Consider the following 27,254-nt stretch of genomic DNA (forward strand, 5'->3'; position numbering starts at 1 on the left):
AACAAAGTGGAGGCTCAGCTCGACGTCATTTTGAAGTATCTTGTTCATTCAGAAAATAAATTACCCCGAAAAACAAAATAGTAAATAGATTTTTCAGAAAAAACTACTAAAATAAAAAAAGGAGTTATTTTTTGGGGGAGATTTTTCAAGTGAATAAAATACGCATCCGTACATAATTATGGCGTATGCTGAAAAGCAGCATGTTCCCTTTAATCCTATTCATGTATCAGGGCCTTCACTATTTATATATTTTAATGCTGCAAAAAAAACAAAAAAAAACAGAAAGATGTCAAACTGCTTATCAAGGCCAACCCATAGATCTGATAATAGATAAATAGGTGTAGGAATAGGAGGAATCCCCTGAATCAGTAGAAGTTTGTATCTTTCATTGATTTCTGAAGCTTTTTGAGGCGGTTTGTTCCACATTCTGCTGCTCGACTGAGACAAAGACAGTCACTGCTATGACATCATCATTAGACTGTGTGTGTGTGTGTGTGTGTGTGTGTGTGTGTGTGTGTGTGTGTGTGTGTGTGTGTGTGTGTGTGTGTGTGTGTGTGTGTGTGTGTGTGTGTGTGTGAGCTCCGACCTGGCTGATGTGCACGGCTGACACCTGTGTGGAGCAGACAGACGAGTGGCTGGGCGAGTTGGGCAGCGACTTGCACGGGCCGATGGAGAGCTGCTGCTTCTTCCTGCTCGCCACGATCTTCTGAGCCACTGCAACACATTAAAGGTGGAAACATTCAACATTAAATAACACATTTCACCATGAAACGTCCCGGGTTTATCACTCACATGAAGACAAACATTTTTTGTATTACAAGTTAAGTCAAATTAGATATTTAAATATGTAAATGAGGCAATATCTAATTAAATATGCGCTAATTTGCATATATTTCCAGAACAGCTGTTTTTATGTTTGTGTTGTTGTGGTTTTTTAAGGAAGTATTGAGTTAAGGTGGACCTCTCTCTCTGCCCTTGGTGTCACCTGGAGCTAAATGTTTACGAGCGGCTCCTCGTTAACTCGTTAACTTCCTTAACGAAGCCGGGTCTTTAACGAGCCCAATTAAAAACAACGCTTTGCTGCCGAGCGGCCTGTGTTTATTGGGACGGAGATAATGGACTCAGTAAAGTCTTTCTCTCCCCTCCTCCCCCTCCCTCCCCCCTCCCTCTGTCTGTCAATCAGGTGGTCATGTGACCTGCCGTGGCCCCGCCCACCACCTGCACGTGCAGCAGCAGCAGCAGCAGCAGCAGCAGCAGCAGCGGTTGTATTTTACCTTTAAGTGTTAAGAACAGTTATGATAAGGCCGCGCTAAATATTTAAACTGCACCGTTAATGCAATTTAACTTTATCCATCAATCTCTGTTTCTGCTCTGAGGAGCTGCCAGTCGTCCCCCCCCACCACCACCACCACCACCACCATCAGATTTATGACGGGGCCGTCACCACCACCACAGAGTGAGGGAGGGGGGGGAGGAGGAGGAGGAGGTGAAGCTGACTCTGCACTGTTTCACTTTCCTCACTTTCACACGTGTGGAGCAGTTTGAAACAGATCAGAGTCAGGACGCCTGAACGCATCGTGTTCGATCACATTTAAAATGAGAAATGATGCGTTCAAAGTCACTTTTACACGTCCGTAATATGGAGTTTTATTTGCTTTTTGTGCAAAATCAAATCGCTGCTGTCAGGTTGATTCTGTATGTTCAACCTTTTATCAATAAAAATCTGTCTATCTACCAATAATTACTATGCAAATAAGCTGAAATATCTATCTATCTATCTATCTATCTATCTATCTATCTATCTATCTATCTATCTATCTATCTATCTATCTATCTATCTATCAATAATTACATATGCAAATGAGCTGAACTCTATCTATCTATCTATCTATCTATCTATCTATCTATCTATCTATCTATCTATCTATCTATCTATCTATCTATCTATCTATCTATCTATCTATCTATCTATCTATCTATCTATTCTGTATGTTCAACCTTTTATCGATAAAAAGCTTTTTTTTATTGTTTCCAGATGTTGCAACATCCCTGATGAAAACAGCACATGCGACCCTGAACGCATCGTCTTTAATCATATTTAAAGTGAGAAACGATGCATTCAAAGACAGGTTTGCATGTTCGTAATATTGAGTTTTATTTGATTCTTGTGCAAAATCAATCACTGCTGTCAGACTGATTCTGTATGTTCAACCTTTTATCAATAAGAAGCTTTTTTTCTTGTTTCCAGATGTTGCAACATCCCTGTGACCCTGAACGCGTTGTGTTTATCCTGGAACTGAACACGTAAACACACGATGTTGATGATAAACATGTGTATGAACATGAACATGTGAGTGACGGTGGGAGGTCGCCGCAGCTCGTTAGCACCAGGATTAGAGAGAAGAAGAGGAAGAAGTGTGTGTGTGTGTGTGTGTGTTGGGGGAGTTCATGTCGCTACAATTAGCCTAATTAAATTAGCGCTCTGATGGACGAGGGAGCAGCTCTGTCACCCCCCTCCCCCCCTCCATCCCTCACACAGAGGTCACTCCCCCGACTGGACGAGGCTTCACTTCCCATTACAGCTAATTACATGTTACACACACACACACACACTAAAACAAAGAGACTCGACCTCCTGAATCGTCTCTGGAGAAAATTATTTACACGATTCTATTATTTCCTCCTCAGAGACGCCACGCTAAACAACCGCTAGTATCAGTAATTACATATGCAAATGAGCTGAAATCTATCTATCTATCTATCTATCTATCTATCTATCTATCTATCTATCTATCTATCTATCTATCTATCTATCTATCTATCTATCTATCTATCTACCAATCTATCTATCTAATCAATAATTACATATGCAAATGAGCTGAAATCCTATCTATCTAATCAATAATTACATATGCAAATGAGCTAATATCTGTCTATCTATTTATCTATCTATCTAATCAATAATTACATATGCAAATGAGCTGTAATCTATCTATCTATCTATCTATCTATCTATCTATCTATCTATCTATCTATCTATGTAATCAATAATTACATATGCAAATGAGCTGAAATCTATCTATCTATCTATCTATCTATCTATCTATCTATCTATCTATCTATCTATCTAATCAATAATTACATATGCAAATGAGCTGAAATCCTATCTATCTAATCAATAATTACATATGCAAATGAGATAATATCTGTCTATCTATTTATCTATCTATCTAATCAATAATTACATATGCAAATGAGCTGAAATCTATCTATCTATCTATCTATCTATCTATCTATCTATCTATCTATCTATATATCTATCTATCTAATCAATAATTACATATGCAAATGAGCTGACTACCTATCTATCTATCTATCTATACTTAAATATGCAAATGAGCTGAAACAGAGAAACAAATGAAGCTGAGTTCATGTTTTCTAAATCCAGATATTTTGAATTTGTTACAACACAGAGCAGAATCAATCAATCGATCAATCAATCAATCAATGAGCAGATGAATGATTTCACCTGTTCTGAGTTTCTAAAGCTGTGATGTCGACTCAGGACGTTCGTTTCATTAGAGTGTGTGTGGCTTCAAACAGAGGGACAGGACACATATACACACACACACACACACACTCTCGGACCAATCAGGTCGGATTAGAACGACTCAGCGTTTCCTCTCCAGGAGCCTCTGCTCGTCGCTCTGACGATGATCCAGTTGATAATGGAGCTGAATATGAGCGCTGTAATTAAAGCCCCCCCTCCTCCCTCCTCGCTGCCTCGCTGCCGCCGCCACCACGATCAATCCAGACGACAAGTGAAGCGAAGGTCACGGAAATATGCGTAAGATCAATACACACACACACACACACACACACACACTCATTCATTCATAAATTGTGATTTTATTAATCGACAAACGAGGACGTTTGCAAATGTCATTTAAATCAGAGGAGGAGGAGGAGGAGGAGGAAGGGGAGGAGGAAGAGGAGGAGGAGAGGAAGAGGAAGAGGAGAAAGAGAAAGGAAGAGGAGGAGGAGGAGAGGAAGAGGAGAAAGAGAAAAGAAGAGGAGGAAGAAGAGGAGGAGGAAGGAAGGAGGAAGAGGAGGAGGAGAGGAAGAGGAGAAAGAGAAAGGAAGAGGAGGAAGAGGAGGAGGAGGAAGGAGGAGGAGGAAGAGGAGAAGGAGGAGGAGAGGAAGAGGAAGAGGAGGAGGAAGAGAAGGAGGAGAGGAAGAGGAGAAAGAGAAAGGAAGAGGAGGAAGAAGAGGAGGAGGAGGAAGGAGGAGGAGGAAGAGGAGAAGGAGGAGGAGAGGAAGAGGAAGAGGAAGTAAAAACTGATACTAATACTAAATCAATAAATATAATTAAGATAAATAACTGAACATTATACCAATAACAAAAACAAATCTTGAACTCTCACTAATTTATCAATAATCAATATCAATATTGTTTATAAACTTTATTAAATGAATGTTAATTGATCAAGTTCAATCTGTTTCCTGTTTGTGTCTCTGAGCTTTTATTCTGGAAATCCACATCTGCAGGTGAACAAACAGGTGAAACAAAAGTGACTCTGTTCTGTTCTGTGTGTGTGTGTGTGTGTGTGTGTGTGTGTGTGTGTGTGTGTGTGTGTGTGTGTGTGTGTGTGTGTGTGTGTGTGTGTGTGTGTGTGTGTGTGTGTGTGTGTGTGTGTGTGTGTGTGTGTGTGTGTGTGTGTTTGTGTGTGTGTGTGTCTGTGTGTGCGTGTGTTTGTGTTACATGAGTGATGATGATGAGTATCTATAACAACACACACACACACACACACACAGACACACACAGCTGCAGGCTGCTGTCGTGTTTCAGGCGTCAACAGGAAACATTAAACTCATCGCTCTGCTGGATGATTAAAAAACTGATTAATTTGGGATAATGACGACAAGAACACAAGGAGACACACACACACACACACACACACACACACACACACACACACACACACACACAGGAATAATTAAGAGGATAATCAGCAGCGTTTAGCGGCCGAGACACCGAGCTGCTTCTCTTCTTCTGTTGAGTTCGCAGCGTTACGCTCAAATTACCCATGATGCAACACAACGTGACATCACCGATCACCGGTCACTTCCACACCGCGAACAGGACAACGGGAAAACACCCGGAGACGAGTGGAGCGGTTTGAAACAGACCAGGAGTCGTGTTCAATCACATTTAAAATGAGAAACGATGCGTTCAAAGTCACTTTTGTACGTCCGTAATATTGAGTTTTGCTGTCGGATTGATTTTGTATGTTCAATCTTTTATCAATAAAAGCTTTTTTTTTCTCTTTTTCTATCTATCCATCTATCTATCCATCAATAATTACATATGCAAATGAGCTGAAATCTATTTATCTATTCTGTATGTTCAACCTTTTATCGTTTTTTTTCCCCAGATGTTTCCCAGATGGAAACAGCACACGTGACCCTGAAGGCATCACAAACGTACGCACGCGTGTTTATCCTCAAACTCAACACGTTAACGCACGATGTTGATGATAAACCATCGTATTAGCATCGTATTAACATCGTATAAAACAACGTATTGTAGCAACTTGGCGGCTTGAGCGGTCAGACAGCGTTAACGGGACGAGCTAGCTACATCGAGTCAGGGAGGTTCACTTCCTGTTTTCAAAGTAAAAGCACAAATTCTAACCTTATAGTTTTCTGTATAATAAAGGCCAACAGGCGTTTTATTTTGAAAATAACCAGACACACACACTAATCCACCCAGACAGACTGGTCCTCCTGGTAACCATGGTGACGCTGGGTGTTTGTTTCATCCAGGGTTGAGAGTGAAGCTCAGGTGGAGGCCGACACACACACACACACACACACACACACACACACACACACACACAGACACACACACACTCTCTCTGCTAATTAACCGACAGAGTCCACGGTGTCATCTATTCCCGTCTAATTACCGCCGTTAACCCTGCGCCTGCCGACCGACCGGCCGCCGCCGCTTCATTAACGTCTCCTCTGATTAACGGAGGTGAAGAAGCGGCCGCAGGGTTTTCTCTCTTTTTTTTTTTTACTATTTGTGAGAAAAAAAAAGAAAAAGAAAGAAACCCCGGAGCAGACGGAGGGAAAACTTTTCTCTCTGACAGAGTTTTAAACAGATTTTTGATTATAAACTATCTATCAGATATCTTGTTTTTTTTAGTTTTTAGTATGTTTTTATCTGAACTTTGTTAATTCTAAGTATTTGAACCTACAGTTTATTTCACTCACCGCACTTTCTTTCCTTCTCTTCTCTTGGTGTATGTTTGCCATCGTTACTGTTATTGCATATTCTGATGTGTATGTTTGTATTATTGTATGTACAAGCCAGTTGTTACTTGCCCAAGACAAATTTCTCTTGCAGGACAAATAAAGTTCATTTTAATTGGTTGATTTGATTTGATTTGTTTCATTCTGCTGAGGTGGCGTCTCTGTCTCCACCCGCCCGGCTCAGACCAGCAGCTGAAACCAAACGCACTGATTCAGCAGCAGCAGGACCTTGACTCCGGACACTCTCCTTCCTCCTCCTCCTCCTCTTCCTCCTATAATGTCTGATTCTTTTTTTTTTTATTAATCCCGTCGGGGACTCGTCGTCTCTTTTCATACCCCCCCTTTACCCCCCCTCACCTTCCTCCCCCCTCCTCATCCTCCCTCGCTCTCGCTCTCGCTATGATAAAACTTAATTGCTGTTCGGTTTGAGCTAAATAGCTGAGCGGGTCCATTTAATTCTTAATTGACGTGTGATTAAGAGGCCGAATGGGGCATCGAGGTGACGTTAACCTTCCCAGAGGACTGGACCGGGAGCACGAGGTCATGTGGGCGGCGGTTTGGCGGTTTGGCGGTTTGGCGTTGTTCTTCTTACCGTCCTGGAAGACTCGCTCCACGTTGAGGCCGTAGGTGGCGCAGGTCTCGTAGTAGGTGCAGCGTTTGAGGTCGTTGGAGAGTTTGCGCGCGCGGCCGTCGTCGATGACGCGCGGGTTCGCCGAGCTGATGGCATCTGGACGGGAAAACAGGAAGAGACACAGAGAGACAGAGACACAGAGAGACAGAGAGATTATCTTATTATAAACTCAGTTTAATCGTTTGGCCTTTCTCTTGTTGTTGTGACTCTTTTAGTTTTTTATCCTTTATTTTAATGTTATGTTTCGCTCTTGTTTTATTGTTTTTATGTTTTATGTCTTATGTTCTATTCTTATTTATGTGCAGCACTTTGTTCCAGCTGTTTAAAGTGTTTTATAAATAAAGTTGAGTTGAGTTATTTTATTTGCACTCCACACTGTAATCTGGTTTCTATATAATCTGGTTTCTTAACTACCGGTAGTTTACATCTAATCTGGTTTCTAATCTGGTATGTAATTGGTTTATTTCACATATAAACTGGTTTATATGTGAAACTGGTTTATAAATGTAAACTGCTTTATAAATGACAAACTAACTAACTAGTTTTCTGAACTGTTTTAAAAACTCTCTTACATACAATCCGGTTTCTAAAATAGTTTACATCTAATCTGGTTTCTAAACTGGTTTCTGTATCAGTCCAGTATCATTTGGTAATAATAATAATAATCATTTTGTAACCTTGTATTGAAAGGTGCCCTATAAATAAAATGATTATTATTATAATTATTATTATCAACACAATAAACTACGGTGGCCCAGAGGGATCAGTTCACTGAAGCTTCAACACAACAGTAAAGTGAGATCTGACCCTTCAGGGCCACTGTAGCTAAAAACACATCCCAACATATGAACCTGGACAGTTTCAATTTTCTATAAATTTTATTCTTTATTCTATAAATAATAAATAAAACCATAATAACTTAAATAATGTTTGGTTTGGTGACATGAAGCTGCTGTTGAACCTTCGTCCTGTTTATTCTCCACTGATCCTCTGACGCCCTCTGCTGGTCAGAGTCGACCGCGTCTCACCCTAAGACTTCTGGGAAAATTAACCCTCAGACCAACACTGGTACAGTATGTAAAAAAAATACCTCAATTAAAATACTAAATATTATATCCAATCCTTTATGTGTTAAGAGAATAAATAAAGGAAACAAAAGACATTAGGGCTCACAAACAGTAAGGAATAAAATTACATATAAAATACAAATAAAATCAATATTAAAAGGCAAAAAGAGATGATATAAATTAATATCACTTCTTATATCTTGTATTGAAGGATGTCATTTATGTAACTACAGTTAATCCATCAGAAACTTTGCCACATCCGATTCATTGTGCATTCTTTATTTTTTTTCAACGCGTTATTGTTTTACAGATTAATCGTACATGTTAACGCGTGAACTTTGACATCCATAACAATTTAAAATAAACTGTATTTTTATATGAAGAAGCAGCTTCAATCACCATAAATCCATTCATATATTTATCTACCGACAGAAAAATGATCTGAATCTGTTCGAGCCACACAAACTTAAGATTTGTAATTAGTGAGTTATAATCATGGCAGTTAATTCACACTATTACAACTAATAATAATCATCATAATTACAATACCTATTCATTATTTTGTTCAGTCTATTAATGTGTTTATTGTCCCAACTGAATGCAGTTAATATATATAGGTATATATATATAAATAGGTATAAATCTATAGTTTAAACATTGATATAAATAAATATAAATGAATGATTGTAAATATATATAAAATAAAGTGAATATTAAATGCAGAGATCCAGTTTGACTCATTTATTGATCAGTTGTTATGAATATTGAGTTTCTACTGGACTCACTGATGCTTTTACCTGTAGTCACGGCAACACGCCACTAGATGGCAGTAGCGCCTTATGAAAACACACAGCGTGCTCCATGTTGTGTGTGTGTGTGTGTGTGTGTGTGTGTGTGTGTGTGTACCTTGCGTGCCGACCAGCACCAGCGGCAGCTCGGCCGTGTTGCGGTAGTTGGCGAGGCGGCTGAAGTAGTGGTAGACGGTCTGGAAGCTGATCTCATCCTCCAGACTGAAGACGAAGATGACGGCGTCCACCCACAGGGCAAACTGCAGCGCAACAACACAACAACAACACAACTTTATTTAAAACACACACCCACAGGGCAAACTGCAGCGCAACAACACAACAACAACACAACTTTATTTAAAACACACACTCAGACACCCACACAGTAGCAACACAAAACACAACTTTATTTAAAACACACACCCACAGGGCGAACTGCAGGTCAACAACACAAAACACAACTTTATTTAAAACACACACACAGACAGACAACAATAACACAAAACACAACTTTATTTAATGAACCCTCCTGTTGTCCTCCTGGGTCAAGGAAGGAAGGACAAAGGGAAGGAAGGAAGGAAGGAAGAGAAAAGGGAAGGAAAGATAGATGGAGGGAGGGAACAGATTGGGTCAACTGGGTCAAAAAGGAAGGAAGGAAGGAAGGAAAAAGGGAAAGAAGGAAGGAAAGAAAGATGGAGGGAAGGAAGAGGTTTGTTCAAGGAAAGAAGAAAAAGGAAGGAAGAAGGGAAAAAAGGGAGGAAAGCAGGAAGGACAAAGGGAAAGATGGGAGGAAAGAAGGAAGGGAAAAAGGAAGGAAAGATAGAAGGAGGGAGGGAGGGAACAGCTTGGGTCAACTGGGTCAAAAAGGAAAGGAAGGAAGGAAGGAAGGAAGGAAGGAAGGAAGGAAGGAAGGAAGGAAGGAAGGAAGGAAGGAAGGAAGGGAAAAGGGAAGGAAAGAAAGATGGAGGGAAGGAACAGATTTGTTCAAGGAAGGAAGAAGAAGGAGGGAAGAAGGGAAAGAAGGAAGTGAAAAGGGAAGGAAAGAAAGATGGAGGGAGAGAACAGATCAGGTCAATTGGATCAAAAGAGGAAGGAAGAAGAAGGAAGGACGAAGGGAAGGAAGGAAGGAAGGAAGGAAGGAAGGAAGGAAGGAAGGAAGGAAGGAAGGAAGGAAGGACGGAAGGAAGGAAGGAAGGAAGGAAGGAAGGATTGTGGAAAGAAGGAAGGATGGAGGAGGAAGGAAACAGATTGGGTCAATTTGACCCAGAAGGACGACAGGAGGGTTAAAACACACACACAGACACACACACACAGACACACACAGACACACACTGAGCAGCAGCAGCGTTGTCGTGGCCTCAGACGGAGAGAAGGAGGACGAGGACGACGGAGATAAAAGTGAAAACAGGTGAATTATTCATCGTGTGTCTAGACTCACTTCAGAAATCCATTTGGTCACTTTGAACAAACCTGAGCCGACCCACTTTACACCGCAACACACACACACACACACACACACACACACAAACATAGACAACAACTACACAACAACATATCTGTCGACCTCAGAACAACTCAGAGTTTCACTGTTTTTTTTTGTCCGTTTCACTTTTAAAAACCCGTCCACACTGTAATCTGGATTATATAGAATCTGGTTTCTATATAATCTGGTATGGAATAACAACTGCCTGACATACTGGTTTCTTAACAAGTTTACATCTAATCTGGTTCACACACTGGTTTATAATCTGGTATGTAACATAATACGAATTGGTTTATGAACTATTTCACCCTATAAAGTGGTTTTTAAACTAGTTTACATACAACCATTAAAGACTGTTTCACATATAATCTGGTTTCTAAACTTCTTTACATCTAATCTGGTTTACAAACTGGTTTATAATCTGGTTTCTATATAATATGGTATGTACCCTGGCCTAGTATATACCCCAAATTGGTTTATAAATTTACATATAAACTGGTTTATATGAATTGATTTATGAACTATTTCACATATAAACTGATTTTGCATATGATTTCAAACTAGTTTACATACAAGCATTAAAGACTGTTTTGCTTATAATACGGTTTCTAAACTTCTTTACATCTAATCTGGTTCATAAACTGGTTGGTTGGTTTATAAACTTACATATAAACTGGTTTATAATCTGTGTTCTGGAGGTTATTCTAAGGACTGTATATGAACTGGATGGAAACACTTGTGGCCGCTGGTTTACATATGATTTGGATTTCTAATCTAGTTTACATCTAATCTAGTTCACAAACTGGTTTATAATCAGGTATAGTCTGGTATCATTTGGTAACATATATAATACGGTACAATATGAATTGGTTTTACATATAAACTGGTTTATAATCTGATATAAACTGGTTCAAAAACTGTTTTACATTTAAACTATTTACATGCAACCATTAAAAACTGGTTTATATATAATCTGGTTTACACGTCAACTGGTTTTCTAAACTGTTTTAAAACGTGTTTTGCGTATAATCTGGTTTCTAAACTAGTTTACATTTAATGTGGTTCACAAACTGGATTAAACATAATCCGGTTTGTAGGTGGACAGTACAGTGGTCTGTGCTCGCCGTTGGAGCTGATGCATGCTGGGTAACAACATGAGGGTGTGGTGCGTTCAGGTGCAGTACTGACCTGAGCCTCCGGGGGTCCGCCTTCGTCTCTGATGAGCAGCAGGTGGCTCTGACCGTCCACCACGATCTCCTTCTTGAAGCGGCCGCCTGAGGAGACGAGGAGACGAGGAGATGAGGAGACAAGGACAGGACGTCAGAGCGCTGATTGATTAACTCATTGACTCATTGATTGATTGACTTATTGATCAGGTGACAGATGATGAAGCTACATGATCGGTGTGCAGTGATTCATTAAAATGAAGAACATGAAGAGACAAACAGGAAGTCGTTGTTGAATCATCTCAGACTCATTTCAATTTAAAGGGATAGTTCAACATTTTGTCAAATTGGCCCATCACCATAACCCCTATAGTCATAGCAGTAGGTTCGTTACCTTTAATTGTCGGTGCAAGCTGTTTTTAGAACGGCGGAGCAGAGCCGTGAGCTGCTCAGAGCTACGCTACGGAGGCTCATTATGGGATTTCTTGGTTTCCCTCATCAAACTCATCAAATACACAATCCAACAACTCCACAACGCTCTGGTGGACAAGTTGTGACCTGCACATTCACCACGCTATGAGATAATAACACAACGTTACCAGACAGAGTTGTTTTAGAGGGAAATTCATGCAAAACCGCTGATGCACGTTGCCTTCAGGGACAGTTTTTCATCAAGCAGTCTCTGTATTTGCCTCTAAAACAACTCTGTGTGGTAACGTTGTGTTATTATCTCATAGCGTGGTGAATGTGCAGGTCACAACTTGTCCACCAGAGCGTTGTGGAGTTGTTGGATTGCGTATTTGATGAGTTTGATGAGGGAAACCAAGAAATCCCATGAGCCTCCGTAGCGTAGCTCTGAGCAGCTCACGGCTCTGCTCCGCCGTTCTAAAAATATCTTGCACCGACAATTAAAGGTAACGAACCTACTGCTATGACTAAAGGGATTATGGCAATGGGCCAGTTAGACAAAATGTTGAACTATCCCTTTAAATCCTCTAATAAAATGAGTTTTTATTTATTTTGTGTGTTTTCATTACTTTTTCCCACAGGAGTCGGAGGTTAAACTCCGGTCAGTGAACGCCTCGTCGTCTCTACTGGGATTGATGATCGTTTCCCATGAATCTTTTTTTTTTATATTGAGCTCATGGGACGACGGTCGAGGTGTCGACCTTTTCATTTTTAAAGTTCATTTAGTTTTTTTTTTTATATATAAGTTCAATCTAAATCTCATAAAAACTAAAAACTAAAAATGAACTTGTAAAATGATAAATTAAAGTTCAATTTATCTTCCCTGTGGTGGTGCTGCTGACTGTGGTGTTTTGGGTGTACTGTCTCTTTAAGACAACACTCACCTGAATAAATAAAGTTATTGACAAGAGGATGATGAAGATGATGAAGGTCAATTTTAAAGGCGGAGCTAAGAGGCGAAGGGGGCGGAGCTACACGCTGAGTCGAGCTCAGCTTCAGCTTCATCGTCTGTCTGAGCAGTGCATTATGGGAAATGGAGTTTTCATTCTTTTCTTTCCAGAAACCAGTTTCTAGATTAATCGGTTTATTGATGAATTAATTGATGTTTTTTTATTGGACGTGAGGCTGAAGCTGAGCTGTTCTCCACCGTCTGAGGGTGGATGGATGGAGGGATGGAGGGATGGAGGGATGAGGGATGAGGGGGGGGGGGGTCGTTACCTGCGTCCACGTCAGCTAGTTTTATCAAGAGCAGCCCAGAAAGAAGCAGAGGAGGAAACAAAGCAAACAACATCAAAGATGCAGCAACAGTGAACCAGCGTTAACAGAGTTCATCAGCAAGAGAAGGAGAAAAAGAAGAGAAAAGAACAAACCACAACCACAAACAAGAAACAAGAGCAGGTTCAACTGGAGGTCAGTGAACACATCATCACAGTTCAACCATGGGGGGGGCTGGATCTGTTTCCTCTCAATCATTTACTAACTCAGTTTTTATTTTTAACGCGGCTGAACGGTGAGCGGTTTTGGTTCTTGAACGAGCGTCGACCTCTGAAGCTGCAGCGACTCACATGTCACAGCACAAATACACAAACACCAGGAGTTTATTATTTTATTTCCTGTTTTTACGAGTAGTATTTTTTCTGTTTTTCAGACTTAACAAGATTTCAAAATGCTGTGAGAAGCTCCAACCTGCAAGTTTAACATCTAAACGTTACGGTGATCTCTCCACGGCTTTGTTTTGTGCTACGTGTACATACAACAGAGAGTAAGGACTGATTTCAAAATAAAGGTGTCCTTCCTAAACGGATTCACCTCAATAGTATGCAATGTGATTTTTAAAGGAAAAGTCCACTAACTTTTCTTATTGTCACTGTGTTCCCTGTAAAATCAGATATTATTGAGAGGAGACGACCTGTTGTTACAGAGCAGTCTGATGGAGCGCCTTTATTTTGAAATCAGTCCTGACGTTACCTGCAGGTGGGAGCTTCTCGTGGGATTTTGAAATATTATTAAATCAGGAAAAAAAATACTCTGAAAAACTGAAAAATAAAAGAATACTATGAAAAACAGAGCTTTTATTTCTTTATTTCTTAATTATTTTTCAAGTGAATGTAACAGGTCTACACTTCCACAAGTTAGTCCAATAACCTCTGTGTAATGGAGACCATGTGCTCGGCTGGAGTTTGACTTTCTGAGGTTTTTGGGGGGTATTTACATTTATATTTAACCCCCCCCCACCCCCCACCCCCGATGCTGAGGCTTCATGACCTGGCCACTGTTTGTCCCAGTGGGGCGATGAAAATCGATCGATCAATCGATCAATATGTGGAGAAACCAATACAATCCAGTCCACTTCATATTTTATATTCTCTCCTTTTGCTGTCCATTGGTGCATTCAGGGACAGTCAGACAAACGAGCAGCGGCTGTGACTGTTGATCCTTAGAGATGATATTGATTATTGATATTAAAGTGACAGAAAATTCTACGTAAATGTTTCTATCTGTAAAATTTAGAACGATCAATAACATAAATACTGATCAGTTTGAAGCTGAACCCGCGGTCCGTCTTTACGTCTTTATTTGCAGATTGTTTCCTTCTGTTTTTAAAGCTCATAAACGAGGGAACCTGGAGGTCTGAGTGTCCCTGAATGCAGCGTGAGGCGTTCAGGGACAGTGCAGGTAAAAGTGTCCGAGGCGACTCTAAACCTCTGGGCCACAGCTGGAGACGAGAATAGCTCTGTGTTCATCCTGTGGTCGCCGTGGCGCTGTGGTTACTGTGGCGCTGCTGCGGTCGCCGTGGCGCTCTCCCTCCAGCCACCAACTCTGCTCCCAATCAGTCGCCATGGGAATCCGGGCTGCTGTGCATATTTTTAGAGCACAGGAATGTGGGAACGACACTCGGGCTTCCCACTCCTTCTCCCTCCTCTCCCTCTCCCTCCTCCTCCTCCTCTCCCTCCTCTCCCTCCTCTCCCTCCTTCTCCCTCCTTCTCCTCCTCTCCCTCTCCCTCCTCCTCCTCCTCTCCCTCCTCTCCCTCCTTCTCCCTCCTTCTCCCTCCTTCTCCTCCTCTCCCTCCTCTCCCTCCTTCTCCTCCTCCTCTCCCTCCTTCTCCCTCCTCTCCCTCCTCTCCCTCCTTCTCCTCCTCTCCCTCCTTCTCCCTCCTCTCCCTCCTCTCCCTCCTTCTCCTCCTCTCCCTCCTCTCCCTCCTCTCCCTCCTCTCCCTCCTTCTCCCTCCTCTCCCTCCTCTCCCTCCTCCCTCTGAGGTCGAGCAGCGTTGTTTCAGAGACTCCTTTTCTTTAATTGGAGCTCAAACGCCACTTCCTCGCCGCGCGCCGCTGCTGCCAAGTGGTGGGATCAAAGGCAGCGGCGGCAAGGAGGAGGAGGAGGAGGAGCTGCTGGTGGAGGCCGGTCTGGATCCTGATCCAGGACCCGGGTCTGGATGTGTTGTTGTTGTTGTAGCTGCTGCTGGGATTAGGAACCAGAGGAAACTAACGGAGCCGAGGACGATTTTATCACCGAGCAGCGAACGCACCGCAAAGGGGGGATTCCCCTCCTCCTCCTCTCAGATCATTGAGAGATCAGCAACTCTTCACCTCCTCCAGATTTAACACCTCCTCTTCCTCCTCTTTCCCCTTCTCTTCTTCTTCCTCCTCTCTATCTTTCCTCTTCTTCCTCCTCCTCTCTCTTCTTCTTCCCCTTCCTCCTCTCTATCTCTATCTCTCCTCTTCCTCTCTCTCTTCCTCTCTCCTCCTCGTCTCTCTCTCTTCTTCCTCCTCCTCTCTCCTCTTTGTCCTCCTCCCCTCTCCTTTTCCTCCTCTTTCTCTCTCTCTTCTTCTTCCTCCCCTCTATCTCTCCTCTTCCTCCTCTCTCTCTCTTCTTCTTCCTCTTCCTCCTCTCTCCTCTTCTTCCTCTTCTCTCTCTCTTCTTCTTCCTCTTCCTCCTCTCTCCTCTTCTTCCTCCTTTCTCTCTCCTTCTTCTTCCTCCTCTTCCTCCTCCCCCTCCTCCCCTCTCCTCCTTCCCCTCCTCCTCCTCCCCCTCCTCCTCCTCCCTATACAACCCTAACCCGCTGCTGGTCCTTCATATCAGGCTTCAAAGGGTTAATGAGGTTCAGGAAACACGCTTCTGGATCCAGATCTGATGGTTCAGCTCCACTGGTTCTGATCCCTCCACCCGGCGTTCCCAGCGTTCCCAGTCTAACTAACTAACAGTGTTGTGTAGCGTGTCCACTCTGCTGGTGAAATATTAAAGGACTGTGGAGCTTTAGTGGAAGTGGGTCTTTGCCTGAGGGGGGGCAGTGGAAGTACAGTGTGTGTGTGTGTGTGTGTGTGTGTGTGTGTGTGTGTGTGTGTGTGTGTGTGTGTGTGGGGGGGGTTAATTAATATTAATGAGGAAGATGTCGTCGACTCTTCACTGTAGCAGCTCGTTAAAGTTTCATCTCAGTTGCTCAGTTATTCACCAGAGCAGCTGCTGCTCGCTGATCCAGGACCAGCTAGGAGGAATACTGCTTCTACTACTACTACTACTACTACTACTACTACTACCACTACGGCTTCTTCTTCTCACACAGCTTTAAAAACATTTGGTTCCACCCTTTTGCATTTTATTTGCAGGTAAATCTGTATTTTCTTTAGGTTCTGTAGAACTTTAACAACGTGAACTCTACCTGGTAGAAATGTAAATTAATTTAATTAATTGTTTTTGTAAAAATAAAATATAAACGTTCTTCTTTTTCTTCTTGACTCTGGATGAATCTACTTCCCTCAGATATGAAACATCGTCTTTAAACCTCTTTAACATTCTCTCCTGTTTGATGAGTGAGTCAACAGATCCAGCTCCACCTGTGAGCATAAAGAGGTCAAAGGGGGCGGAGCTTCTACCTTCAGGTGACTCCTCCTGGACGTACGTTCCCGTCAGGTACCGGTGCACCAGCGCCGACTTACCGCTGGCCAGGTTACCCACAATGCCCTGCAGCGGGGGAGAGAGAGGGGGGAGGAGGAGGAGGGGGGGTTAGCAGCAGCTACAGTCACAACATGATGATTTAACCTGACGGAGGAGGAGAGGAGGAGAGGAGGAGGAGGAGGAGAGATGAGAGGAAGGAGGAGAAGAGGAGGATGAGGAGAGGAAGAGAAGAGGAGGAGGAGAAGAGGAGAGGAAGGAGAAGAGGAGGAGGAGGAGGAGGAGGAGAGGAGGAGGAGAGGAAGAGAAGAGGAGGAGGAGAGGTAGAGAAGAGGGGGAAGAGAAGAGAAGAGGAAGGAGGAGAGGAAGAGAAGAGGAGGAGGAGAAGGAGAGGAAGAGAAGAGGAGGAGGAAGAAGAGAGGAGGAGAGGAAGAGAAGAGGAGTAGGAGTAGGAGGAGGAGAGGAGAGGAGGAGGAGGAAGAGAAAAGGAGGAGGAGAGGAAGAGAAGAGGAGGAGGAAGAGGAGGAGGCAAAAAGCTGCAAAAACAGACGGGTCCTTGAACTCACCACTTTCAGCTCCGGCACCATCCGACTCAGCGTCCACTCCTGACTGTTCACGAACGCATCTGGAGGAGACAGAGAGACGGAGACAGCTGTCAATCAACTGCAGCCATGGCAACGATGGCCTGGTGGTGCGTTCAGGTGCAGCGCGGGATTTCATTAACACAACAACAAACACAGAAGTGAAACACAGAGTTCAGGACTTCTCCAGATGTGAACGGGAGCGACTCAGCAACTTCAGACGAACGATTCCAGATGTTGTGATAACGACTCAGCAAGAATGAATGAACCACCGTGTGTGTGTGTGTGTGTGTGTGTGTGTGTGTGTGTGTGTTTGTGTGTGTGTGTGTGTGTTTGTGTTTGTGTGTGTGTGTGTGTGTGTGTGTGTGTTTGTGTGTGTGTGTGTGTGTGTGTGTGTGTGTGTGGGCAGAAAGGCTGAGGGGTCATGGGAAATGAGGTGGAGGAGAATTGATCTTCCTCCTACACACACACACACACACACACACACACACACACACACACACACACAGTGCAGCTTGTCCCGGTCCTTGAACACATCATTCTCCACCTCCATGTTTTTAAACTGTTTTATGAATCTGAACGAGACGTTTTACCCAGAATGCAACAGTTCTGCTGATCAGACAACAATCAAGCTCCTTTTTAAATGGGGGGGGGGGGGGGGGGGGTAATCTATAAATTGTTTTTTTTTTGGCTTTTTGGCTTCTACCTCTCCTGCACAATGTTTAATTTGACTATTTTAATTGTTTATGCAGGTTATATTATATAATGTGCAAATAAAAAACTCAACTCAACTAAACTCAACTAATCTGATATAAAACTGTTGATTTAACAAGAACAGAGTCTCTGGGCTTTTATTGTGAAAATCTGTTTGTTTCTGCCCGTTCAGGTCTAAAAATAACCTATTTTTTAAAATACATTTAAAATAACTAAAATCTAAATAAATAAAATAAAATAATGTAATATGTGACTTTGTGACCTCATTGGTGTCGCCCGGGGCAACAGGAATCCCTTCACAGTGAGATCAGTTATTGATTATTGAACAGCTGCTGATTATTATGGACTGATCCGCTCATCCTCAAACAGATGTTTTCCTCCAGCTGTTGCTGTTGCTAGGATACAAACACAGCTTGTTTCTGTGTGTGTGTTGGTATCTGTGTGGAGCTTCCCCATTGGCTGCTGCTCACAGAGGGGGGCATTGTTGAGGGTTTTACAGACGTTGGCTTGTGTTGGTGGACCTGACCCCCTCCCTCACCCCCCCTCACCCCCCTCACCCCCTCCCTCCTCCTCCTCCTCCTCCTCCTCCCCCCTCTCTGCCAGGCAGGATGTTGATCCAGCTGCTTCCTGTTTTTCGGGGGCTCCTCCAGTTCCCCCAGACCGACCCACAGCCGGGGAGGAACTGGTTAACTGGGGGGGGGGGAGAGGAAGAGGAGAGGAAGAGAAGAGGAGGAGAGGAAGAGAAGAGGAGGAGGAGAGGAATAGGAGGAAGAGAAGAGGAGGAGGAGAAGAAGGTCTAGAGAGAGCTGCTTCTCTCCTTTGACCAACAGATGGAGGAAGAGAGGAGAGAGAGATGGAGGGATAAATAAAAGAGGAGAGGAGGAGAGGAAGAGGAGAGGAAGAGAAGAGGAGGAGAAGGAGAAGAGGAGGAGAGGAAGAGAAGGGGAGGAGAAGAAGAGGAGAAGAGGAGGAGGAGGAGGAAGAGGAGAAGGTCAAGAGAGAGCTGCTTCTCTCCTCTGACCAACAGATGGAGGAAGAGAGGAGGAGGAGAGAGAGAGATGGAGAGATGGAGGGACAAATAAAAGAGGAGAGGAGGAACAGATGGACGGAGAAGAAGAGGAGGAAGAGGAAACGATGTCGAGCTCCTCTTCATCGCTTCAGGGAGGAACAACATGGAAATGAGAACGAGCGCCGAGGGAGTGAAAACACTCCTCCATCCATCCATCCCTCCATCATCACATCTATCTGTGTCAACACAGGAGGAGGAGGAGGAGAGGAGGAAGAAGAGGAGAGGAAGAGGAGAATAAGAGGAGAGGAGGAGGAGGAGAAGAAGAGGAGGAGGAGGAGAAGAAGAAGAGGAGGAGAGGAGGAAGAGGCAAAAAGCTGCAAAAACCGACAGGCCCTGAACTCACCACAGCACCGTGTGTGTGTGTGTGTGTGTGTGTGTGTGTGTGTGTGTGTGTGTGTGTGTGTGTGTGTGTGTGTGTGTGTGTGTGTGTGTGTGTGTGTGTGTGTGTGTGTGTGTGTACATGGAGGCAGCTGTGAGACAAAACAGGAATAAACAAGATAAGAGTGGAGAGGAAACATCCGTCTGGATCCATCCCATAGTGGACTTTTACATTTCTATTTTTAGAAATTTGACCTTTTTTTTCTCTAGACATTTTAAACTTTCTTTCTGAGATATTTCAAAGGAGGTTAAATCGAAAGCAACTGGACTTAGTTATTTGTCTAGAAGACGTTTCACCTTCATCCAAGAGGCTTCATCAGGTCATGTAGCAGCTGACCAGGCTGGGACTGGGACGTCTTCCTAGACAAATAACTAAGTCCAGTTGCTTTCCATTTAACCTCCTTTGAAATACTATGACCTGGACAAATGAGAATATGCACCGGCTTCCTGAGATATTGTTCCGACTTTCAGAAGAAGAAGAGAAGGAAGAAGAAAAGAAGATGAAGTGAGGGATGAAACAAGATGGAGACCAGACGGGAGCCGATCTAAACCAGTTTCACTTAAGTTAAAAGGATCAATCCGTGGTTATTGGTGTTTTCCTGCTGTGATCAGTGGATCAATATGAATCCTCAGATGGTGAACAGCTGCTGGTCCAGATGTGGCCACTTCCTGTCACTGTGACATCACTGTGACATCACTGTGACATCGTCTGAATCTGAAACTTTGTGGTTTTTACAACAAACGTTAATTTTGATGTTTTGTGAGAAGTATCAACGAGCTGCAGCAGGTGAAGTACTGATCTGAGTTCACTGTAAAGAGCTGAAGGAAACAGCTGCACAGAGAGAAACATCTGGAGGCAGGATGGAAGAGGAGGAGGAGGGGGGAGAAGGAGGAAGGAGAAGAAGGAGAAGAAGGAGGAGGAGGAAGAGGAGATGAAGGAGAAGAGGAAGAAGTAGGAGGAAGAGGAAGGAGGAGGGGAAAGAGATGAAGGAGAAGAAGGAGGAGGAGGAAGAAGAGGAGGAGGAAGAGGAGGAGGAGAATAAGGAGGAAGGAGAGGAAGAAGGAGGAGGAGGAGAAGGAGGAGGAGGAGGAAGAAAAAGAAGGAGGAGGAAGAAAAAGAAGGAGGAGGAAGAGGAGATGAAGGAGAAGAGGAAGAAGTAGGAGGAAGAGGAAGGAGGAGGGGAAAGAGAGGAAGGAGAAGAAAAAGGAGGAGGAAGAAGGAGGAGAATAAGGAGAAGGAGGAGGAGGAGGAAGAGGAGAAGGAGAGGAAGATGAGGAGGAGGAGGAAGAGGAGATGAAGGAGAAGAGGAAGAAGCAGCGGTGGCGGTGCGATGACCTCACAGTGATGTCATCGTCTTACACAAACACTGCCGCGTGTCCTGAGGCATGCTGGGAATTCACACCTCCACACAGAAACAACAACAGAAGACAGTGATGACTTCACAGACGTCTCCATGACGACCAGCTGTCAATCACTGACCCCCCCCCCAGTGGAAAATGTGACCACTCCACATTCTTCCTGTTTGTTTGTCTCCGTGGCGCCCACGCCTCCGACCAGCGCTCCACAACACAACAACACAACACAACAACACGGCCAACATCACAGACCGCGGTGCGTTCACTGGCACTGGGAGAACAGAGGCTCACGCTGCACAGACTTTGTTCATTTGTTTCAATTCAATTCAATTGAAAAGTAGCCTACTCTATTCTTCCGTTAGGAGCTTGGTTGTGGAAGGACATCAACAGTGCAGCAACACAACCATCCACACATCCCTACATACCACACACACACATACCCAACACAATGATAACACACATTCCTACAACCACACAGAAGTACAAGTAGCCTACTCTCAGCAAAGTTAAAAAGGACACATACAAAGATTTAAAAAATGGTTGAAAACAGGTTGACTCTGCTCTGATGCAGAGGAGAGAAGAAGAAGAGCTGACGTCTTTGTTTACTCCTTTCTCTGGTTGTTGTTGTTGTTGTTGTTTACAAAACAAGTCACACAACAGCTGCATGTGAAATGTTGTGTTGATGTCGTTTCCATGACAACAACAACTCATCTGTCTTCAATGCAACCCCCAACACACACACAGAGACACACACACACACACACACACACACACACACACAGAGACACACACGGCCTGAGGTGATGCAGGTTTGAATAGATGATCTTGGCTACAAACACACACACACACACACACACACACACACACACACACACACACACACACACACACACACACACACACACACGCCACTAATGACACTATTGTGTTAACACACACACGCTCAGTGGGATCTTGGGAGGAGTGTGGCTCTCCCCTCAGGGCCGGGTGTGTGTAGTATAGGCTACATATGTGTGTGTATGTGTGTGTGTGGCGAATCAGAGCGCCGCCTCATCAGTCACATGTGACATCACATTATTTCCCTTCACGCTGTTTCTCCTCCTCCTCTTCCTCTTCCTCTTCTTCTTCTGCTACTTCATCATCTATTCCCTCTTTTTCTTCTCCTTCTCCTCCTCATGAACCCATGAAACATTTGATTTGATGAGAAGCTGCTGAGGTTTTAGACACTGAGCTCTGATCAGTGTGAAACATCTTCTCTCTGTGGAACTGACTGACTCTATAACCAACAGACATTTCATTTACTGATTAACGTCTTCACTCAGCTGCTGCGTCTGTTTGTCCTTGTCTTTGTCAATAAAGCTTTTCAACTTGAACTCATCTGCCTGGTGCTGACAGCTGTACAGTGTGTGTGTGTGTGTGTGTGTGTGTGTGTGTGTGTGTGTGTGTGTGTGTGTGTGTGTGTGTGTGTGTGTACCTGTCTGTCAATTTGCATGTGTCAACGTTAATTAAACCTGTCTGACGGCTAACGGCTCCGTTTCCACACACACAGCTGTGTGAGGTCAACACACACACACACACACACACACACACACACACACACACACACACACACACACACACACACACACACACACACACACACACACACACACACACACACACACACACACACACACACACACACACACACACACACACACACACACACACACACACACAGCTTGTCTGCAGTCACACACATACAACAGAGCGGTGCAGACTAACTCCTGGAGAAGATTCAGCCTCGCTTGTCTCAGTCAGTGAAGAAACAGATTCATAAGAGACGATGCAGCAACTAGACAGAGCCGCAGGAGGACAAGAAGGAGGAGGAGGAGAAAGAGGAGGAGCAGGACAAGAAAGAGGAGGAGGAGAAGGAGAAAGAGGAGAGCAACAAGAAGGGAAAGAGAACGACAAGAAAGAGGAGGAGAAAGAGGAGGAGAAGGACAAGAAAGAGGAGAAGGAGATGAAAGAGGAAGAGAACGAGAAAAGAGGAGAAGGAGAAAGAGAATGACAAGAAAGAGGAAGAGGAGAACGACAAGAAGGAGGAGAAGGAGGAAGAGGAGAACAACAAGAAGGGAAAGAGAATGAAAAGAAAGAGGAGGAGAATGACAAGATAAGGAGATGAAAGAGGAAGAGAACGAGAAAAGAGGAGAACGACAAGAATGATAATGACAAAAAAGAGGAGAAGAAGAAGAAAAGAAAAGGAGAATGACAAGAAAAGAGAAGAACGAGAACGACAAGAAAGAGAAGAAGGAGAAGGAGAAGAAAGGAGGAGAAGAACGGCCTTCAGACTATAATCTGACAGGAAGTGTTTTCCTGATGTTGATGTGTCTGAAAAGATGGAAGGATAAAAGGAGGGAAAGCAGAGGAAGGATGGAAAGAAGAAAGGAAGGAGAGATGAAGGAGGGATGATGAGGAGTAAGGAAGGAAGGGAGGAAGGAGGAAAGACAAAGGGAACAGAGGAGACGGCGACAGCCTCTCATAGCTCTGATTAATGACTGAGGCTTTTATTAAAAAACTGGGATTGTGGGTATTTCCTACACACACACACACACACACACACACACACACAATCAGATCAGCGCCGCCTGAGGAAGTGGCAGCAGAAGAGAAGAAGAAGCTGCGCTGTGATTGGCCGAGCCGATCAATCAATCAATCAGATGGTAGAAAGTACAACTCTTTGATCTGACGGGTTTCACGTTGCCGCGGCGACGGCTGATCAAACTCCATCACTGTGTGAACTTGAACTGCAACATGTTTCACACACACACACGCCTCTGTTCCCGTCATGAATGTAACAGAGGGAGGAGGGAGGGGGGAGGAGGGGAGGAGGGGTGAGGGGTGAGGGGAGTCGACCTCTGACCCCGGCGAGCGGACGGCGAGCGGACGGCTGCTCAGTGTTCGTGCTGCGTTCAGGGTCTCAGTGTGGTAGCCCATTGTGAGGCTGAATAACAACAACACGGCGACTAATTACAGCGGGAGGAGGTGACACGCGACCTGCAGCGACCTCCGAGGAAACTCCCAGCATGCACCAGTGCAGCCTGACCTCAGGTCTGTCTCCGTCCGTCTTTCTTTACTCCACATGGTTCAAGTCGCCCATTTACGATTTTCTCTACGATTTTTTTTTAGATTTTTCTCTCAAGCAGAGAGGAGTATTAGGGCCACGTTGAGAAACTTTTCTTTTCAAAGACTGAAAAGTCACAGTTTTACAAGAAACAAGTCATTATTACAATAAAAAAGTCTGTTTTAAAAGAAAAAGGTCATAATATTACGTGAATAAAAGTTATATTACGAGAAAAAAGTCATAGTTTTACAAGAAAGAAGTAATTGCCAAATAAAAAAGTCCGTTTTACAAGGAAAAAAGTCAAATTATGAGAAAAAGTCGTCGTTTTACAATAAAAAACTGGTAATATTAAAAGAAAGGAGTCATAATATTATGTGAAAAAAGTCAGTTTTAAAAGAAAAAGGTCATAATATTATGAGATAAAAATTATATTTGAGAAAAAAGTCATAGTTTTACGAGAAAAAGTCATAATATTACGGGAAAAAGTCAGTTTTAAAAGAAAACGGTCATATTATTATGAGATAAAAGTTGTATTTTGAGAAAAAAGTCATAGTTTAACAATAAAAAAGTCACAATATTCAAGAAAAATGCCATATTATGAAAAAAAAAGTCATAGAAAGTCATAGTTTTACAAGAAAAAGTCATAATACGATAAAAAAAAGTCAGTTTTACAAGAAAAAAGTCATAATATTGCGAGAAAATAGTCATAACTTTAGTAGAATAAAGTCCTAGTTTCATGAGAATAAAGTCCTAATATTCTAACCAGTTGTTTTAGAGGGGTAAAGTTGTTAAAACGAGGCCGTGGAGCGTTTAGTGAAGTTGTTCTTCAGGTTTCACCAACAAGGAGAAACTATAGATAGAAGTTCTGACTCTACTGGGCATCGAGGCCTGAAGTGTAACGACTAACGACAGCTTCTCTCTGTGTGTGAAACATCATCACCACGGCTCCCATCAGTAACATCCTCATCGTCCTGGCGACGGGACAAACGCCCACAACAGCCGTCATTGTTACGGCGAGTTTGCTCCCTCGCTCACTTTGCTCGCAGGCGGCCCCAGCTGTTCACGAGGCTGTTCCTCCTCCTCCTCCTCCTCCTCCTCCTCCTCCTCCTCCTCCTGGCACGAGGAGGCGTCGCTGGGAGGCAGCAGGTGTGACAGAGACAGAGGCGGCGTTCAGGGTCCAGCGTGAGAAAGTGAACGTTTCAGCCGGCGACAGGAAGTGAGAGCGCGAAGGAAGAATCTGCAGCAGCGAGCCAAGAAAACACTCCACGCCACGCCACAAAACGAACCGATGGTTAAGGATTCACTTCCTGTTCCTAAACAAACATTTATTCTATATTTATTATTATCTCTTAGTTCACACACAAACCAACCTTGTAAAAAAGTCATAGTTTTACAAGAAAAAAGTTGTAGTATTAAAAGAAAGAAGTCATAATGTCACGAGAAAAAAGTCATATTACGAGAAAAAGTCAGTTTTAAAAGAAAGAAGTCATAATATTATGAGATAAAAGTTATATTTCGAGAAAAAAGTTGAAGTTTCACAAGAAAAAAGTCATTATATTCAAGAAAAATGTCATATTACGAGAAAAAGTCCTAATAGTACGAGAAAGAAGTCATAATATTGCGATAAAGTCAGTTTTACAGTCAGTTTTTTAAAGGTCATAATATTATGAGAAAAAGTCTGTATATTATTAGGAAAAGTCATAGTTTTACAATAAAAAAGTTGTAGTATTAAAAGAAAGAAGTCAAGTCATAATGTCACGAGAAAAAAGTCGTACTACGAAAAAAAGTCAGTTTTAAGAAAGAAGTCATAATATTATGAGAATAAAAGTTATATTTCGAGAAAAAGTCATAGTTTTACGAGAAAAATTCATATTACGATAAAAAGTCAGTTTTAAAAGAAAAAGGTCATAATATAATGAGAATAAAAGTTATATTTAGAGAAAAAAGTCATAGTTTTACAAGAAAAAAGTCATTATATTAAAAAAAGATGCCATATTACAAGAAAAAGTCCTAATATTACAAGAAAGAAGTCATAATATTGCTTGATCAGAGCCTCCGACCGATAAGATTACACACATATAACATAATAATATAGTATAATATAATATAATATAATACATAAATAACCACGTATAACTGTATGGGGCGCCACCAACAGATTAAAACAGTGACGTTGCCCTTTAAACTAAATCCATTGAAGCTGATTCAGAATAAAATCAGAGCAGGATCCAGATGTGTGTGTGTTCATGTGCGTGTGTGTTTGTGTGTGTGTGTGTGTGTGTGTGTGTGTGTGTGTGTGTGTGTGTGTGTGTGTGTGTGTGTGTGTGTGTGTGTGTGTGTGTGTGTGTGTGTGTGTGTGTGTGTAGATTATATTGTACATGCAGGAACTCTTGTTATGCAAAACCTCTACTGTCAGGAAGCTTCACTCACACACACACACACACACACACACAAATAATCAATAATATATATGATTAATATCAATACTCAGAGTCTGATACACACACACACGTGCATTCCTATAGATACAGAGACAGTAACACACACGCACGGATGAGCTTAATACACACACACACACACACACTGACCCAAATATCAGGCTTTTAATCAGGCGCACAACCCTCCCCCACAACTACACACACACTGACACACACACTGGTGTGTTGGCAGTTTGCCGACAGCTTTCATCCTCTTCCCAAATCAAATAAAACCACCGTCACACCACCGGCTACTGAGCGCTTCATCTGACACAACACACACACACACTAAACCACACACCAACACACACACACAGACACAAAATAAGCCACACACCAACACACAGACACACACTCAGGTTTCCAATGCAGAGTGAGTAGAGTCCATTTAATCAGAGAGTTTATCTTCTGAGTGTCAAGGAGCCACAACTGCAACTGTAACTGTAGCTAACTGTAACTGCAACTGCAACCACAACCGCAACTGTAACTGCAACTGCAACTGCAACCTTAACTGCAACGGCAACCACAACTGCAACCGCAACTGTCACTGCAACTGCAACCGCAACCTTAACTGCAACCGCAACTGTCACTGCAACTGCAACCGCAACCGTAATCGCAACTGTAAATGCAACCGAAACTGCAACCACAACTGTAACAGCAACCGCAACTGTAAGGACAGAGGATGTTGTTACGATGCCATGTAAAGCCCTTTGAGACAAACTGTTTGTAAAAACAGGCTATACAAATAAAATTGCCTTGCCTTG

General features: G+C 43.0%; 1 protein-coding gene and 1 long non-coding RNA gene across 4 annotated transcripts in view; one reads left to right on the plus strand and one right to left on the minus strand.

Moving 5' to 3' along the window:
* The window catches only part of LOC311001087, a 441,127-nt gene that overhangs the window by 284,274 nt on the left and 129,599 nt on the right, over nucleotides 1-27,254 (plus strand). The gene's annotated exons all lie outside the window — the stretch shown is intronic.
* Nucleotides 1-27,254, minus strand: part of agap1 (ArfGAP with GTPase domain, ankyrin repeat and PH domain 1) — a 130,172-nt gene that overhangs the window by 70,684 nt on the left and 32,234 nt on the right. For all 3 annotated transcript variants that reach the window (XM_083991412.1, XM_083991411.1, XM_083991410.1), the window contains exons 2-7: nucleotides 17,379-17,437; nucleotides 16,794-16,881; nucleotides 11,476-11,561; nucleotides 8,923-9,064; nucleotides 6,911-7,045; nucleotides 587-714 (exon numbers count right to left, since the gene is read on the minus strand). In XM_083991412.1, coding sequence (XP_083847538.1) covers nucleotides 587-714; nucleotides 6,911-7,045; nucleotides 8,923-9,064; nucleotides 11,476-11,561; nucleotides 16,794-16,881; nucleotides 17,379-17,437 — 638 coding nt within the window. The remainder of the gene's footprint in view (nucleotides 1-586; nucleotides 715-6,910; nucleotides 7,046-8,922; nucleotides 9,065-11,475; nucleotides 11,562-16,793; nucleotides 16,882-17,378; nucleotides 17,438-27,254) is intronic.

The sequence above is a fragment of the Trachurus trachurus genome (assembly GCF_905171665.1).
Source record: "Trachurus trachurus genome assembly, chromosome: 2".
NCBI lineage: Eukaryota > Metazoa > Chordata > Actinopteri > Carangiformes > Carangidae > Trachurus > Trachurus trachurus.